This window comes from Topomyia yanbarensis, chromosome 1 (genome assembly GCF_030247195.1).
Source record: "Topomyia yanbarensis strain Yona2022 chromosome 1, ASM3024719v1, whole genome shotgun sequence".
Lineage (NCBI taxonomy): Eukaryota > Metazoa > Arthropoda > Insecta > Diptera > Culicidae > Topomyia > Topomyia yanbarensis.
The window spans coordinates 167,570,993-167,590,131 of NC_080670.1; the positions used below are offsets into that span (position 1 = coordinate 167,570,993).

A 19,139-nucleotide genomic window follows, 5' to 3' on the forward strand; every position below is an offset into this window, starting at 1 on the left:
AATAGTACAATAGTTTTAGATAATTTTGTTACGCATCACGAATGATAACAAATTTCTTCGAAAGACACTGAAATTAAGGTTTGCTGTCAAAATTTTAATCGAATTGAACGAAATCTAAAACAATATACTAGGCTTCTCATTTTCGGTTATTCTAGGTACTGAAACAAGTTGGAAGAGGACATCAAAAGTGAAGAAATTTTGGGTAGTGACTATAAGGTTTTTAAATATGATCGTTATTTACGATTAACCTAAAGAGTGTCAGGTGGAGGAGTTCTAATCGCAGTTTCTTCTATATTTAATTTTTAACTTATTGTTTCAACAAAATTCTAAGAATTTGAATATGTATGATTTAAAACACATTGCTAACGAAATTCACATTTCTGTCTTAGTGTGTTTTCCGCCGGATCTAGTTTACTAATCAATATATGAAATTTTCTTTCAAGTAGTTGAAGAAATAATCTCTAATTTTCCTCCAGAATTTAAGGTTTATATATATAATAACTTTGATTTTACCCCTGACTCTGTGTGTTTTAATTTCTGTCGTTGGTGAAAACGAAACTTTACAATATTTGTTTGAGGAAACTGCTTCATTTGCAAGGACTCAATCAAATAAATCATATAAAGTTTCAACAAATCTGTTACTTAGATCTGTTATTAACAAACATTTATGAAGATAAATCGCACGATTGGTAAGTATTGTTGAATCTTATTCTCCCCTGTGGAAGAAGGAAACTTTTCACACAGCAATCCAGTTCTCTTTTTTGCTGCATCACAATCATAATTCTATTAACTGTAATTTCGAGGATGTTTTTGATTATTTATGAAGCTAATTATGAAAATAATTAATATAAATCAAACAGCGCAAAGACAAAAAAGAAAACATTGAATGTGCAGTAGAGATCTTTTATAATAATTTGTGTAAGGAACTTTCACTTGCGAAAAACCGTTGAAATCATGCATCCTAAATTCCAGTTTACTTCAACAAGGAAACCATTAATTTGAAAAATCGAAAGCAAAAGGCTCACAAAATTTACAGGAAACACAATCAGAAAAAAAAATGGAAACTGCGTTACCAACTAGCTACAGCTATTTCTTCGGCACTGGTTGTGTTCAATTTAAAAACCAAAAACAAGATCAAATGATGCCCAAAAAAGTTTTTAATTAAATTTTTCAATTTGCTTGATATCATGCAACTTTCCATCAAAAATGTCTTTGAATGGAACAAAAGGGTGAAACATCAGAAGATATTTGTAATTTGCGTCAGTCACATTAATGTTCAAGATATCTTGTCTGCTCTCAATGATCTAGACGTCGCTTAATGTTCAGGACCTGATGGGATTCCACTTGCTTTCATAAAGAATTGAGCAACGGAACTCACGCCACCTTTATTCTGGCTAGTTATGAAGTTCCATACCTTCTCACAAAAAAATTGAACCAAGTTTAAATTTAGGTAAAGGCATAAAGAAATGATTTATTACGTCTGGTGGTGGGCATAGCGTAGTTGGTAAATCGATTGCATTGTACGCAGCTCAGCTGGGCTCGAATCCCGAACCCGCACATAGGGTTAGAAATTTTTCATAAGAGATTTTTCTAACCCAAAGAGGCAAATGACCTTAATGTTAAAACCTCTATAATCGAAATAAAAAAAAATTACGTCAAAATTATAGCATTGTAATAGTAAATTTTCCATTGAAAATAATAAGCATAGTTTATAACAATATATTGAGAATTGGCGGAGCTATGGCTTTTTACTCGAAACTTTTTTATTGAAGATCATGCGGTGATCACGATGGAAGTCCAACAGATCAACTAGAATCCCGAAACTCAAAATTATATTATTATAGGAGTATTGCTTATAGTTTAACGATTATAATAAATAATATTTTTTGCTGCGTACGGGATCGTTTTTCCCACAAAATCGGTATTTCAAGCTATAAAAATTGTATTAAAAATGCATATGCATAAAAGGAAACGTTTAGGTACGAGAAAAACTAATTACGACAAGATGAAAAAATGAAGAAAATCGTAGAAGAGCCATTTTGGAAAAACGACATAAGTGAAATCAAAATTTCAAGTCATTACTGCTCTTAGTAGACGAAGCGCGCATCGAAGCGCTGTAATTTTCGATCTATTACTGAATGTCTTTAAAAATTTGGGTAAATATTCTCAAAGAGTTTTACTTTTTCCAAATTACTAATATTTTTTCGATCTTTTGAAAAATAAAAAGGTATGTAACCGCTTAATAATTCACTTGAATCCAGTAATTCTCTAAAATGGAAAACAATGAGATAATCGCAATTATCTTGGCGTTGACATTCTGTCTTTCCAAACTTTTCAAATTCATTATAAATAAAAATATTTTCAACCAAATTAATCATAAAATAACTAATGCACTGCAAGTTTTTTTTTGAAAACCGACTAACAAATTGTCACCAATACAATAATCATGTTTACTTCCTGAGACACCATAGGCCCAGGTATAGCACAAGGGTTTGTGCATTTGGCCAGAGTCCCAAGGGTTGCTGGTTCGAATCCTGCCACTGAGGTTAAGGCTTTCGTTTAACTCACCATTTCGATCTGTTTTCCCCGTTATCACCAAAAGTTGGCGTTTTCATCAAAACCCAAAAAAATAGTTGTTGTGTATAGGTATGCTTGACATAATGAACGTGAATTGTACACGAGTGTTTGAGCTCAAACTTGTACATATCGAGTTTGTACACACGATTAAGCTTTGTTCCCGGGAGATCAACAATTGCTTTTATTATTGATTTTTCAGGGTTCGATGTTAGTGCGCTATGTAAAGCAGCCTATTTTCGCCATGTTTCTACTATCACTCTACCCATTTGAAGGTTAGAGCAGCGTCTGTCATCTTTATTAAATGCATTGAGTCAAATGCTATGGCAACAATTGACTTATTTGACGATCAGGACACCAACACAGTTGCAATCTATATAGACAACATACATATAACGCTATGTTTTCAATGCGCCATCTGATTTAACCTCATTTGGCAAAAATTCCACCCTTTAATCCTCAATATCGCACTAACACAACTGCACATGGATTGGTCAATAGGGGCACTCGATTCGAGTTTTCATTGCGCTCAAACACGACCATTTCGCCATTTTCTGGACATTTGTGTTATTATTTAGGTTCTTATGATATTATACGATCGGGATCGAACATTTATATCAAACGTCAATAGAATAAATATTGTACGTTTGAGTGATGCCGTTTATAGTAAAAAGGATTCTTTTGGTAATTTCTGCTAAACACATAACCGCCCGTGCTTGATCGTTTATTAATCGCTTGATGCATTCGCCTGATGAGGGTTAGTACGAGTTCTCAATTGTACCAAATTGTAGTCAAATCAATATTAATTCTTCAAAATGGATAAAGAGATCCATGTTTCGCTACAGAGAGGAGTTTCATAAAAAATATCCTTTAAACCACATCTTTATCCTTCATAGAAGCAATTTCAAATATATTCTTTGTTGAAATTATATCAATTTAAGAGAAATCAGCAAAATAAACATTTGTTTATAGATCTTATTAGCACTTTCGAAAAGTAAATTTGGAAATAGCCGGTGCTGCTCTAGCCGCGGCTAACAGAGCTAACATTGCATTGCATTCCCTTGTACACCTTTGCGACCAAATACCTGTATCTTACAATAGTCTGAAATAATTTCCGAAGAAAGATCGGTTCAAACAACATTTTCGGAATATTTCGTGAATAATAGTTAAAAAAAATCACGACCGTATTATTAATTATTAATTATTATTAACAATGAAGTTCTGAAATAGGTCGATAGTTTTGACATATTCATATTCATTCACGAATTGTACCCCAAGCTCGTAAAAATTGAGTTATCCAACGTCTAGAACACCAACACAGTTGCAATGTGTATAATATATGACCTAATATATGTATAAGACAGTGGTTTTCAACTTTGTTCGTTCCATGTACCTGAATATTCATTCCCATGGTGTACCCCTTTCTGAAAATTGCGTACCATAATTACTCTGTCAGGAAAAAATGAGTTTCATTTGGATGAGAACAATAATTTTTCAAGTAGAAACCGTTTTCCTGAATACTCTCAGTAAGCATCAACACACTTAATGTTTCCTGCCGAATCTCAGCTTTTTTCGCATTTTTTGCCGAAATCTCAACAGCTGACCCTAATAAACATCTTATGATCCAAAAGCTTAACGACCTGTTCAGGGTATAATCCAAACAATATGTGGAATCGTTGGATTATATGGGTTAAAGTTCGTGTATAGTTTTTTTTATTAGGGGAGATCTCAGTAAACAATTGTTTGGCTGAGATCTCAGTAAAAGTGACGTTTTATAGCTGATACTCAGCAAATATTTCACCGAAAATCAGCTAACAAATCTCACTTTGCTGAGATATCAGTTTCTAAATTTACTGATTACACAGCTATTGGGAAATTGCCGAGTCGAATCGAGTGCATAATTCTTGGCACTGAAACAATATATAATAACGAATATCCGACGGCAGTGTTAGGATAACAGGTTGAAATTTACGCTACATGATTTACCTCCTACAATTGACTGACGCAGTTAACCCCACTTTTCTTGACAGTTCACTAGTACTGTTTACATGGTCTTAGAAAAATTTTGTGGACGACTAGATCCGCTCGAAACAGATCGTAGAGAATTCTTCTAAGTCCATGTAAACATTACACGCGAACGGTCAAAAATAAACACACGTGTCCACTTGTGACGTAAAAAAGAAACGGTGCCGAATTATTTCGTGTGGAAAACAAAAAAAGTGCACTGCAAAAACCGGTTGAGGTTAGGTATTTCAAACAAACCGAACTCCTTTGGTTTGACTTTGCATCTGTGGTTGTAAATGAGCTGTCAGAAATCTTAAAGGGGTTAAGATTTTCTACCTCATTCAATCTCATTTGCCGAAAATTCCATTCGATTTAACCTCAATCTTGCATGTGTTACAACTGCACGTGGTTTAATCCATAGCTGTGTTCAATGCCACCGTGGTCGTGAATTGTATACAACCCTTTAATTTATTCAATAGAACGTAAGCAACAATGAGAGATTCTCTTTGCTTACTATTTCTTTCGTCGATATTCCTGTCGCTATAACCTGTTGTATAATATACTAAAATCAAAAAATTCTTGCTCCATTTCACTCCGATTTGCTACCAGAGAAAGAAAAAGAAAAGAAGATAATACTGGAACGATTTTCTCCCTGGTTGCTCCGGAGTACTTCCAGTTTCTCCTGGTACTGGAACTTTCTTGATTTGAAAAATACTGAAATGCTCGAAAGAAACAGCGAACATTCCATTTGAGCAAATTTATTTCGATTCTTGAACATAATTGCACAGTAATAACCGAAAGTAAACAAACAGAAGCTCTCCTTCATATTTACCTTGGTTTTTTTTCAGAATATATTTTTGTCTTCTTACGCTAGAAAAGTGGAAGGTGGAAAACGCTACACAACCTGCCCGCGGCGGGTATGCCCTCTCATCTAAGCACTACAGCAGAAAATCGCTGAGCTCATTATTATAGCTGTGGCTCGAAAATCTGTTTTGTTCCAGCCATGCTAATTTATCTTTCACTCTATACAAAAGCAAGACTGACTGAGCACTGGCTGCGGCACTTACCTGCACACTGTTCAGATCTTGGATCGAAATCGCGGACAGCGGCTGCTGCTGCTTTCGTATTGTCGAATCCTTGGGCGGGGGCGGAGGTGGAATGCTGCCGTTGCTGCTTTTTATCGTTCCGGTCTGACTGCCGTCTCGATTGGGGCCGCCGGTGGGGAACAGATTCAGCATGGGCGGCGCCGGCGGTGGTGGCGGTGGCTTTGGGGGTTCCGGTCCCGACTGTACCGTGATGGTTGCGTTTAATGGCATATAGTCTTCGGTGTCGGATGATCTGGACGGGCGAGAAATCAGGATCGTTCGGAAGCGAGTCCGGAAAAAAACAAGCGAGGAAAGATATAATTAGTTGAAGCATTGGAAATGGCATTTGTGGCTGTTTTGGTAGAGAAATGAGGCGGGGAAGAAAGAAGGATAAAAAATACAGCATATAAATATTAATAGTTTAACACGGTCTAAATGGCAGCTTTAAATTGCTTGGTGTGTCTTTCGTGGGGCATGCAGTGTGCTGAAAGTGCGTGATCGTAGGCGTATGCGCATAAGCGTGGAAAAATGGATCGTGTAGTTGGCGTGGAGCTAAGCTCCTGACCAAGAGGCAGGGCGACGCTTTGTTGATGTTTTCGAATGACGGATGAATGAAGTGAGCGCAGTGACATGGTCTTGAATTCTGGAGCATTTCATGTCATTGGAATGGCAGGAAGATTGCTGAAAACATTGATAGCCACATTGGATCACTTAGAAAACCTAGCGAAATCTTCTCGGCTGCTTATTTGGGAAGCCAGTGCCGGCGATTTAAAAACCCTCAATAGCGTTCAATTTGGGATTTTTACATTCCGAGTCCAGATTTCAATAACGACAATCTGTATTATTTTTCGATCAGTTTTAAATAATATTACGGAATTACGGAACAAGTAAATAATGAAACCACAATAAAAAGGAAATATGATCAAAAATACAGTTGTGATTCGCTGGTTGGACATTTTTTTACTGGACCGTTGGCCACCTAAATGGCATCTGAATGCCAAAATCTCATGTCAAAATTACAACGATAATCAATCTGACATCAGTTAGAGATGTGAACAGATGCATTTACACTACTAACGTTTTCTTTGGAGAGTTTTTGAAATCTGCCAGACGAATCAAAGTCCTTACTTTGACCGAGGTGGTCGTTCAACTATATGTGTCAGTATTTGTGCACAACTCGAAATGTATCGAAAGATTTAACAATATTAAAATTAACAACAAGTATGCAGACCTACAGGTCCTCAATATTCTTCTTGGATCCAACCACAATTGAAATATGCTGAAGAAAAATATATTTCAATTTTCCTAGGAAAGTATCTGACATATACATTCTTACCATGGGTAGTATACTAAAAATTTGAAACTGATCACGACATATGAAAAAATCAAACTTATTGTGCTTGATTACTCTTTTTTCCATCGCTCGTACCGAAGCCTATATTTTTGCTTCGGATAGTGAAGTATATACAATCACTATCGTTGCATTGGTACCTGTTTCGGTTCGTTGAGCCTGTAGTATACACTGGCTCTTGTTAGCCGGGTGTACGCGATCGACGTTATGAGGTAGGTTTTCCAGGCAATTGGATAACGATTCTCTATGTGCAAAATAATAATAATGATGAAAGAGTTTGCTGAAGCATCATCCCCTTAATGATGTATTCATCGACAGTAGTGCAGTATCGTATGAAACGTTAATGATTCATCATCGAAACAGTTCGTTGAAATTTCGGGCTTTATCTCTTGAGTCTCATCATCATCGTGACCAAAATCTTACGATACGTAATCGAGCCAACATAGGTTCCGTTTCTAAAGTACTGGTAGAAAAACTTAGAGAGAATATGGAAGAGGAAAAGTTTTCTTAGCTTTTGTTGAACTTGCAAAACTATATCTAATCGAACAACCTATCTTAATCGACGGACTGTGTGTATAACAAATAAAGTAGATTTAACGAACGCGGATGTTCCTACGGTCATTAAATGAAAAATAACATTCTTCTGTTACTACGCATATCGATCGAGCTTTACCTCCCTTAAAATTTCAGAATGATTTTTATTTGATTTTCTACGAAAATGCAAATAGACCACTTTTTGACTTTATCGGTCTTGTTTGAAAATGGTTTCCACCACAGGGATCTTTGACAGTTAATATAGTAAAACGCTACGGGTCACGGTGGTTGGATAAAAGGTTATCCTGTCAATTCTATATCCTAAAATATTTATTTATTATTTTAAATTAAAAAAATAAAGATAAGTTCGATTCTGCATGGAGCAGAGCTCCAAAATATTGACATCGAGGGATAAGCTGGTAAGAGAAACAAATTACAACTGATGCTTTACTGCATTTCGGTAAGTTAATTTACCATTCACTCATTCGGTGTAGCACATTATTTATCGGTCAATTGAGATCATCTTATATTGATGTTTTAGCTGCCCCAAATAATGTGCATCAATACCGATTATAAGTGGAAGCCGCCTGATATAACCCTTTCGAAATCATCAGAGGGTGAAGGTTCATTATAAGCCAGTATGTCACACAATAGCGTCACACAATAGCCGTATTTCCTGTCTTGGTAATTAAGTTATATTGAGTATGAAGTCGTATATAAGACATGTGTGTACACGCACGAGGCATTTCACGTGGATGTTTCAAGTCATTTTGTTTAAAGTTACGAAGACGAGTTAAAATAGTTGTCTAACATGGAAGTTTCTATTATGGAAATACCGTCATTGAACGAAAGCTAAGAAAACTTTTCCTTACTGCACATGACGGAATAGATTGTAGTTGCTGTACGATTGGGTTCAACATTAATGTGTGTAGCATTTAGCCATTGTCAGAGCACAACACATTTCATCACTAGCACTTATAGTAGGTACAGCAACTAGAAGATACTAAACACGTTGGCTTATAATCGCCTATAGCGATAGCCCCGCAGTGAGTATTACGGACATGACCATCATTTGAATGCCTCGATTTGTGAAGAATCAAATTTCCACTGAAGAAACAAATGGTATTTTGTAATGGAGCACGGAATTTTGAAAACCATTGTTTTCACAAAATGGACTTCAAAGTTTTCAGAAAGAAAAAACAGATTAAAGAAATCTTACAGAACTGAGATACATACACGCCGCACCAACTGCTTACTAAATGCCGCTCTGAGGTTGTCAGCCAGTTTTTGGTGTTACTAGTATTTGAACTTGCTATTTCCGTGGGTAATAAGCCTCCCTGTTGCATGGTTTAAACGCAAGGACATTTTTTCAAACAGAATTTGATTAAACCAATTTTATCAATTCTGATATCTAAAATGAATTTTTGAATTTTACTGGACGTAGTGAATTTGGCACCACTTGCATCTGGTATACTCAACCTGCACAAATCGTTGCATAACGCAGGACTGATTTTTGAAACCAAATGTATTCTCATTCAGCCCTTCGTTATGTGAGTTCGTTTCATGGAGCGCGGCCGTTCCTTTCGATCGGGAAAGGCCGCGTGGAATTTTGGGTAAATGCGCTAATAGCATACCCCTAAAAATTCATAATGTTCAGAGATCGGTTCAATGTCGGTTAAATTACGCACACATGCATTTTTATACTACCGTACTCCAGTGATGCCAGGTGTGAAGACATGTCTTCATTGTGAAAACATTTGAAAGGTTGTGAAGACATTTGAAAGGTTTTTCGTGTTAAAGCCAATTTTTTTCGGAAGTATGTCCGATTTCTGGCAGAATTCTGGCTCAAAATAAAAAAACCAATTCAGAAATGTGGTCGGTGAAGACAACGACGATATTTTTTTTATAAAAAAGTGAAGATATTTGAAAAATGTCGGAAAACCACTTCTGGGCTTAAGCCCGGTAAGTCCACTCGGGAAATGAGCCGGCATTCTGGCTGGCTCCAGCCAGAATTCCAGTTCTATCGACAAAACCGATACTAATTAGAATTGTTTGTGTCATTGCAGCCGAAATTCTTGGTGGAACCATTCAGAATGCTAATTAATTTGTCAATTGGACTTTAGGTTGAACTAAGAAAGCTGGATAAAGCGAAAATTTTGGAAAATTAAAAAAGCAGTTTTTTCTCACACCGCTGGACAATTCTTCATGGAATGATTTCATGATCAGTAATATTCTACCAATGCTGTAGGAATAATCGATAGGTGCTGCATTTGTCGATCAAATGATATTAAAATCATTAAAATCGGTAGAGTACAACTGGAGATATTTGTGATGAAGCGCAGGGCCAAGTTTTTTAAAATACAAAAGCGGGTTTCTTCGCAATATCTCAAAATCTGTTTCATACAGATTTTATTCAGCCGCATTTTCGTTGTTTGCTGCCCATTTTACTATGAAAATTATAAAGAAAAGTTGAGGATATCACAACTTTTTGAAATTTGTAAACTAATGTAATTTGCAGGTTCCGCTACGATACACAATTTACAGGTTAGTTCCCTTGAAATTATTCTTAAAAGATTTTTCACCTATTATCACGATCAAGCTACCCATTGGCATTACCTCATCGAGACCCATTGGATAAAAAGTACCCATTGCTGGAAACAAAAAAGTACCCATTTTTTGACAGCTCGAATAACTTCCGAAAATGGGCAATTTGAATACACTCAAGTTTTTTTTACGCGGTTTTTTTTGCGCGGTATTTTTTTACGCGGTTTTTTTTACGCGGATTTTGAAATTTACGCGATTTTCATTTACGCGGATTTTGAAATTTACGCGGTTTTCATTTACGCGGTTTTTGAAATTTACGCGGTTTTCATTTACGCGGATTTTGAAATTTACGCGGTATCCATCAATGAGGTTCCCTTTATCGCGGATTCTTAAATTTAAGTGGTCTTCATTTACGCGGATTTTGAAATTTACGCGGTTTTCATTTACGCGGATTTTGAAATTTACGCGGTTTTCATTTACGCGGATTTTGAAATTTACGCGGTTTTCATTTACGCGGATTTTGAAATTTACGCGGTTTTCATTTACGCGGTTTTCATTTACGCGGCTCGTATCCCCCGCGTAAAAAAAACCTGAGTGTACATGAATTGCAAAAGTTTTTTTGCAGTGCAACGTAGCTGGCTAAATCTAGAGTCTGTGTATTAGGCTGTGCACTAGAGTGACAGGAAAAAAATGACCCCTATCGGCCCACCCCTGAGTCGATTCCTAGTCCCACCAGGAGTGCTTATTCCAAATTTGAAGCGAATCGGACAAGTCCAGGTACCGGACCAACGTGCTTGAAGTTTGCATGAGATTTTTCGACAATTTACATGGAGAAAACCCACTAACGCGCCTTTTTGCCGCTAGGTGGCACTGCATGCATCGTATTATCACTGTAAGTGAAAATAAGAAAGATAATTTAATTGTCTACAACTTTGTCGAAGACTGCTAGTAAATCCGGCTTAGTTAGAAGAAGTTATTAAACTTTTAACAAAGTGATGTCTGAGTCAGTTTTCCATGGGGCCTAGCAGTGCATGGTTGTGTATCAGTACTCGATTCCCATGAACTAAACATTTTTGTGAAATAACCGTTAGATTTAGCTCGATACTATGTACAGAAGAGTTGTTATAAATAATACGAGTCATGTTTTGGTTAGAAAATTTTAGTTCCGCATTGTACCACATAGAGGGCACTAACACTAACTTTTCAACGGAAAGAGATAGATATTAAGTGTCTTGTACAAAGTTGTAGAGCAGGCATTTTTCAATAATTCTTCCGAACATTTCAATATTCTATCTTTCTTCTATGAAAAGTTAGTACTGACGTCCTCTATGCGGTCACAGTTGGAACTAAAAATTTTCAACCAAAACATGACTCGTATTATTTACTACAATTCTTCTGAACATACTATTGAGCTTAATCTAACGGTTATTTCACAAAATGTATAGTTCGTGGGAATCGAGTGCTGATATACAACCATGCTCAACTAGGCCCCATAGAAAACTGACTCAGACATCACTTCGTTAAAAGTTTAATAACTTCTTTTAACAAAGCCGGATTGACAAGCAGTCTTCGACAAAGTTGTAGACAAAAATACGAGTTAGTGGGTTTTCTCCATGTAAATTGTCGAAAAATCCCATACAAACTTCAGGCGCGTTGGTCCGGTAGATAGACTTGTCCGATTTGCTTCAAATTTGGAGCAAGTACTCCTGGTGGGACAAGTAATCGAATAAGGGGTGGGTTGATTGAGTTTCCAAAAATTCATTATTTTTCTGGGCAGTCTACTGTGCACGCTGATGAAGTCGACATAAATTTGACTTTTACTGTGAACCATGTTTACCAACACTGCCAGTAAGCTGTGAAGCAATGTTGGTAAACATGTCTCACAGTAAAAGTGAATTTATGTCGACTTGCTAGTCGACTACATAAGAATGCACGACACTGCCTAAAAAGATGACAACTACTTTGTTTCTGGCAACCACAGTTTATAAGTGACTTCAACCGAGTTACTCAAAAAATTTATCAAATGCAGCCAATCCATGGATAAACTATATGATGCAAAAGAGTTGCTATGTGAGACGAACGATAAAATGAACAGAAAAAAGAGAAAGAAAACATCTATCGGCAAGTCCCGTCCCAGGTCTATAGTAATCATCCTCTAGGGAGAGATATTGAGCCAACGAAAACTGTCAAATTTTTGAGCCAGCCGATGCAAACCAGCCTTTATTTTGTAGTACAGGCAATTCATGTGACATTTGTTTGACAATTCAGCGGTGGGTTTTGTCAACAAGTCTACTGCTGCGAACAGAAAAACTCGTCCGACAAACATCTTTCGTTAGTCCGATTCGTTTGATGTTGGATCGAATCAACGATATTTCCGGACGTCGCGCCCACCGGAGTAACGTTAGAAGAAATAATCAGCTGATCAGAAACGTCTCGCGGATTCCATTCTACAAGCAAAAGATCTGGCAGATGATTGTACCTATCACCAATACGCAGAAGAAATGTTTAATAGCGTATGTGATTTTTCCGTTTGTTTACATCACCGATAGCAAAAGTGGAACGTGCTGACGTCACTCCGTGTGTTTTGATTAATGTTCGCCCTCGCCTGCTGCCATTTTGGAACTCAATGACGTCTTCACTGGTTGCTTCGGGATTGTTTACCTTTTTGCGTTAGTAGCACAGGCAAATCCCTTTATCTGCCAGACATTTTAATTTACGTCATTGTCATGAATTGCCTACTGCTAATTTTTAACAATGGAATGAAAGGTTCCCAATTTGTCTGTTTTTTCCTCCACACATCTCTGACTATGAGGATAACTAGTCTATAGCGGACTCTACACGGAACAAGAATATAATCAATAAAAATATTGACAGGGCTGCTTCAATACTTCGATCCGATTTGATTTCAATATGATCAATATTTTCAAGATGTCCTTATACTATGTTCACATTAGCGCGGATATCAAGTGATATGCGGATTACCATGATATCCCACGATATTACGTGCCATATTACTTGATATCCCATACAACTCGAATGTCATCTGATATCATCATTCTTGGGTGATATCCGGGATATCATGAACGAAATCAAGTCAGATTGTCCAAAGTAGCGACTGGCAACACGGATAGCGACATTGAACGCACTCATTTGCGAAATGTCATTTTGTAAATTCAGAGGGTCGCAGCAAGCTTTGACCCACTTTCAAAACAAACACAAACGTTTGAAAATTTAAACTGGATTTATTCAGGGATTTTCTGGGCTACCGCTAGGACCGGTTATGCATTGTAGGTATGAAGAATAATTTGTTTTTGTTTTGCAGGATGAGACAGTTCAGCATTGGCATTGGTAGCAGAATCTTTTTGTTACATATTTGGATATCTATGTGTAATATTGAATGCCGGTTGAACAATACTGTGAAACGGCAAATCGAACCATTGTTGTTGAGGTTGATTGCTTGCAGAATACAGAGCAGACAATATATGCGAGTGTAGCAAACAGAATATTTTATACTTCTAGCTTGAATTTTGCTGATATCTATATACAATGATACAACAAAAGGGATAACTCTGGACCCATCCACCAGATTGGCTCTTGAACATATTTCCTTTTTGGAAATTGACCCAATTGTAAGCAGGACTACAAACAGCACGGTGATTATGTAGTTTGGAAGTTGGGTCTTATGTTGACACTATATATTCGCTAGCAAAGTTACAAGTTTTGATTATGGTATGTGTAATGATGACCGGTCAACTATTATTGCGGCTGCCGTTGGCGTGGCCCGAGAGCACACTTCGGTGTCGCGTTGCTGACTCCTCAAAAATTCTGCTGGGGAAATAGAAGAGCTTAACATAGTAGCGGTCGATACCGACAATGTGGTTCTTGGTGATCACCACCACCGGTGTAATCTGTTTGTTCGTGACACGTGCTTGACGGGGATGCTCTGCTTCCTACTTGGCTAGAATGTTTGACATTTTGATTATTAATCCGAGTATGGTTACAAATTCTGAAATTCTGAGGAAATTAAAAAAGAAGGTTACTGGTTTTTTCGTCCTAGAACGATTATGGTATCAGTTCCCAGATCAAGAGAGACAAAGAAATTGGTGATGATTAAACACAAGAACATTTCATCTCTCAGTCTGGCTCAATAGAGTTCTAAGTTCTAAGCCTTTACAATGTTGATTAGTGCATGAATAAAGCATAAAACACGGTAACGGATTGCATCCTCTTACCAATTATTAGATAAATATTTGTACCATTTCTGCGAGCATAACTACTGCATTCTAGCCAGAACGTCAACAAAAAACTTCAATTACAATTTTAACATGGCTAGTATTCAGCGTGCCCGACCAACCATTCAAAATCTGGACCCATATCATGTCATCCCAAGTAAGCAGCGTCGTGTGTAGCTGTCCACGTGTAATGTGAATAGATATCTACGTTTGGTTCCACCAATAATAACAAACCTAAGAAGAGAAACTTAAATTTAAAGCTATGCTATTGTTTCTATTCCAAGAAACTTGAAAGCTACACAGCGATGTTACGACGGATCAGATTCGTTCGAAAATGTATCGGGCATAATAAGACTGTATGGGGGGCAGTGAAGAATTTATGTTGATGAATCTATGTATTGTTTTGTCATTTTATAAGTCCCTGCGTTTTATATCTCTTGTTCCCTTCCTATCTGGAAATGATGAGATTAGGGTAAGGCACATATCTTTTGTCCATTTAACCACTACAGTAATGTTTCGATTATATCACGGTCGTTCTGTATTTTGGCGTGATATATTTGAGGCGTGATATATTCAAAATAAAACAAAAAAATACATTTAAGCATTAACCCACGTATTTCTATAAACAAAAAGTCATAAAAGTTAACGCTAGTCAAAAAGAATTAATCATAGTAGGGTAATGAGCCTATTTTTGCCATGTTTCTATTATCACACTACCTATTTGAAGCCGTTGGTTAGAGCAGCGTCTGCCATTTTTGTTCAACGCATTGGGTCAAATGGTATGGCATCAGCGGATAATTTTTTCCCACACAACTTCTCTTTACGTATCCCGTACCTTTTCTTAAAATTGTTGAACTACCTAAAACTAAACTTGAAGGAATCTGGCACGTTAAAGCTTTTGGCAAATATCTCGACTTTTAAAATCAATGCATTCGAAGAGACTACGATTCATTCCTCGTTGTATCAACATTCATGAAAATAGTCACATCTCCAATTCTTGATGTTGTCCTTCCAAAAGAAAAGTATTTACATCAATTCAAGAGAAAATACATACCTCGGCATACCTACCATATCTTGCGTATTTTGTTTTTCTTATTATTTTGTTAGATTTTCCTACGGATAACTAACAAGCGAGTAAAAAAAAAGTCGATTTTTTTATCCGGTACACCAGGCAGTGATATAATCGAAACATTACTGTAATACCTCGATAGTACGTACACCTACAATCAAACATTTTTTTTTTCGATTGATTTTGTAAACTTCAACTAAATAGGACAAATTTTATGGAAGATCTATGGGTTTCTGCATAATTTGGAGAATTTGTGTGCTACTCAGAGTAGTTCTGTTAAGTCTAGCAAAGCATTTCAAGCTTTAATTAGGTCATAAATTCATCGTGGAAATCTAACAAGTATAAAAAAAGTTCTGCAAGCTCTCGGGACGCTCTATATGTTTCAGGAATGTCTTTTATATTTCGGGCGATTGCTAACTTACAAGAAAATTATTGCCCAACTTATTTCAGAATTTCGGTAAAATGGTTCCTGAGATGTTGTGATCGCCACAAAGGACCTTTTCAAAAAAATACAATTTCGTGATAATTGAATTTAGTCGTCGGTGCAGCGAGTCATCCGTTCCGCATATTGAACACCACGCGCAGCCTTCAGGTGGTCAACAGCTACCGGTCCATACTTTCAGAAAATCTAATTTTAAAAAATCGGTTTTGTTCACCCTGACAAAAAGTAACCTCGGGAAAATTTAATAAAAACAAAACATAAACACTCTAACTTGTCTAAACGTATTCAGCAAGTGCATATGCATTATATTAGGTTAATATTATTAAATCATTGATAATGCCTGTTTTGCGTTATTATTTGAGTAACAGGAGTTTTTTCATCTACTTTATATTCTGCTTATAATCGCAGATTAGTCCCAAAAAAATAGGAAATCCCATTGAAAATCGGACAAATATGCGATAATGGTCAGTATAGTAGGTTGGACATTAATGGGTTAAAACTTTAGATGATTTGGACGACACTATATTATAGCTTCAGTAGATTTTTTAACAGCTATCGGTGATTCAGTCAAGCTGAACTGAACTTCAAGTAAATGCGTTTCATGAAACTCACAATTAATCGCGAAATATGTACTTACTAATTTAGATAAGTGACGAATATTTGAAAACCTCTTCAAACTTTAGTTGGGGTACGTCCCCCAAGCTTCTGTAAAGTTTTACTAACTTTAAGACAAATTGTAGTATTTCGAAACATTTTTCAAACATCAAGAAAGATTTTAGGCAGTTTTGAAGGTTTATATCTAGAGCGATGATAGAACGGTTTTTGAAGAACGTTCCTCAAACATTATCTACATTAAATTTGAGTGCTGAGTTCCATACATTCTAGAAGATACAATGTTTTTAATGAAATGGGCGAGATTCACACGACTAGCGACTTCGATGGAGGCTGGTAGTATTCATTGAGCTGAAAAAACGCAAATATATTCAAATATCCGTTTTCGGGATTTTTGAAGTTCATTAAGGACCAAAACGTGAAAAAAATAAAAAACTATCTGAAATCCTGTAGGGTTGATGTACCAATAGTCGTACACTTATCCTATTTCATAAAAAAATAAAAAATTGTTTATTTACCAATTTATGTATTCAAAACCGCTTGTACCATTGTAATTTCAGTTCCTATTGTTGCATCTTGTAATTATAGGTACATTAGATCAACTATAGGTGCAAGGAAGCTCAAAATTCAAAGAAAATCTTTTAATTGTTTTTTTCAGCAAATTTCAAGGATAACAGTTTTATTGTCTCATCATTTTAGTGTGACGAACCAATGAAAAAATATACGAAAATCAACAAAATCCTGCAAAAATCCTAATGAATTTGGGGAAGACTCAAGGCAATGCTACCAGATTCAAATGAACTATACGAGACCAAGGAAATGTTTTTACACTCCATTTTCAACCATCTTGATTGATGGAAACCATAACGTTCCAAGATTATGTACTTAGTGACAGGACAGTTTATCACTAATGGGGTGATGGATTTAGTGATAAATATTATTTTTGTAAAATTTCATTCAATGTAAAACATAAAAAGTAATATTTTGAATTTACGTGTCGGTAGTACGTACGCTAAACGAAGCGAAGGTGTACATACTATCGAGGAATGCCTCTACATCCAAATTCATTAATAAAATTTTGATATCCATCTTTAGTGTATCTGACCATATTCTTCGTTTCAGGTTGTGCATGGTGTCATGAGATCATGAGAATACACGTGGACACTTCATTATCAAACAAAATTTCATATATGATTGCAATATATACATAGCACCGAGTTGAAGTAAAAATAATCAAAAATGTTTGTGGTCGAAAAACCGGATTTCAGAATCACCAGATCGGGTAATAAAGTTTTTAGATATTTCCGTATGACTTTGATTGGTTTTGGATTGTTCGCAGATCACCAAGTAGATATTGTTTGCTGTGAGCTGAAAATGTTTGGTCCACTGAATCCGGAATTACCGGAACCTATTAGACAGCGTCCACCTGGAGCTGGGTGACTTCAAATGAGATTGTATTGTTAACAGATCTCAAAGAGCGAAATTTTACCTGTGCCACTGACAATCAACGACGGTAGTCAGCATTGTAGGGAAAATCAAAGAGGATAATTATTTTCCTATTCACATTGTTTTAACGCTACCGGTCAATTCCGTTTATCCCACACGATCACGCGCATCCAAAGTGTCCGCTGGTATACGGTCTTTCGGAGTTTACTGCATGCATAAACCATTAAATGAGTTCATTATAGAGACCCTGCCCCCTTTGATAGACACTAATTTTTTTGATCTGAGGAACCGGAATATCAAATCAGTTCTTCAACGACCCAAATATTATACAAAATTCCAGAACAAGTATATGAACCATGGAACTCTTTTATGTTTAATAATCGGTTTTAGGGTGCCTGGAAGTGGCCAATGTTATTGCAAAAAATCATCGGATGTCACATACGCTTTGTTTATGATCAAACTACGATCAATGCCAAGTTCCTGCGAGCCGTTAAACAATTAATAAAATGGCCACTCCCGGACGGACCTCATTGAATTACGTGTAAATCCAGTAGCGGGTGTTGACCAGATCAGCAAATATGACTTGAATATGCTGAAAATCGATTGACAATTAAGAAAACTAGAGTCGACTGAACACTTCAATGTTTGAGTGAAAAGTATCTTGGAACGTAACAATTAATCTTTTCCTATTTCTATTTGAGATACCTACCGCGAAAAATGTCCAATTTATTGCCTTAAATATATTTTGAGCATACAATCAAACGTTGTCTATGGTATCCATGGTATTTTCGCGAGTGCGAATGGTTACCTGTTCGGTTGAAAATAAATGACATTTGAGTTGTCAATTGAAATGTCAAACGATATCATCTCGCCTTAATGTGAACACTTTGACGTGATATCCATATCACTTCGGTATATCAAGTGATATCAGCACTAATGTGAACATAATATTACACCATCAATATATTGACCTATAAACACAATATTGCTGATCGTGCAGACCAAGAAAGCAAATCATTTGAAGGAGATATGTATACAGCGCAAATTCGTTAGTTGAGTGTTCGCTAGTTGGGGCATGCCCCAACTAAAAGACACTCTTATGTAGGGTGACCATACGTCCTGGTTTCCCAGGACATGTCCTGGTTTTTCAATGACTGTCCTGGTGTCCTGGGAAGTCGAGGAAAACGCTTGATTTGTCCTGGTTTTTCCCCTGTAAGCCTAAAATATTTTTCTTTATTGAGTCTTC

General features: G+C 36.5%; 1 protein-coding gene across 3 annotated transcripts in view; it reads right to left on the reverse strand.

Annotated features, from left to right (window-relative positions):
* LOC131680582 (uncharacterized) overlaps nucleotides 1–19,139 on the reverse strand; it is a 483,677-nt gene that overhangs the window by 6,021 nt on the left and 458,517 nt on the right. For all 3 annotated transcript variants that reach the window (XM_058961308.1, XM_058961303.1, XM_058961298.1), the window contains one exon: nucleotides 5,646–5,916. In XM_058961308.1, the coding sequence (XP_058817291.1) occupies nucleotides 5,646–5,916 (271 nt within the window). The remainder of the gene's footprint in view (nucleotides 1–5,645; nucleotides 5,917–19,139) is intronic.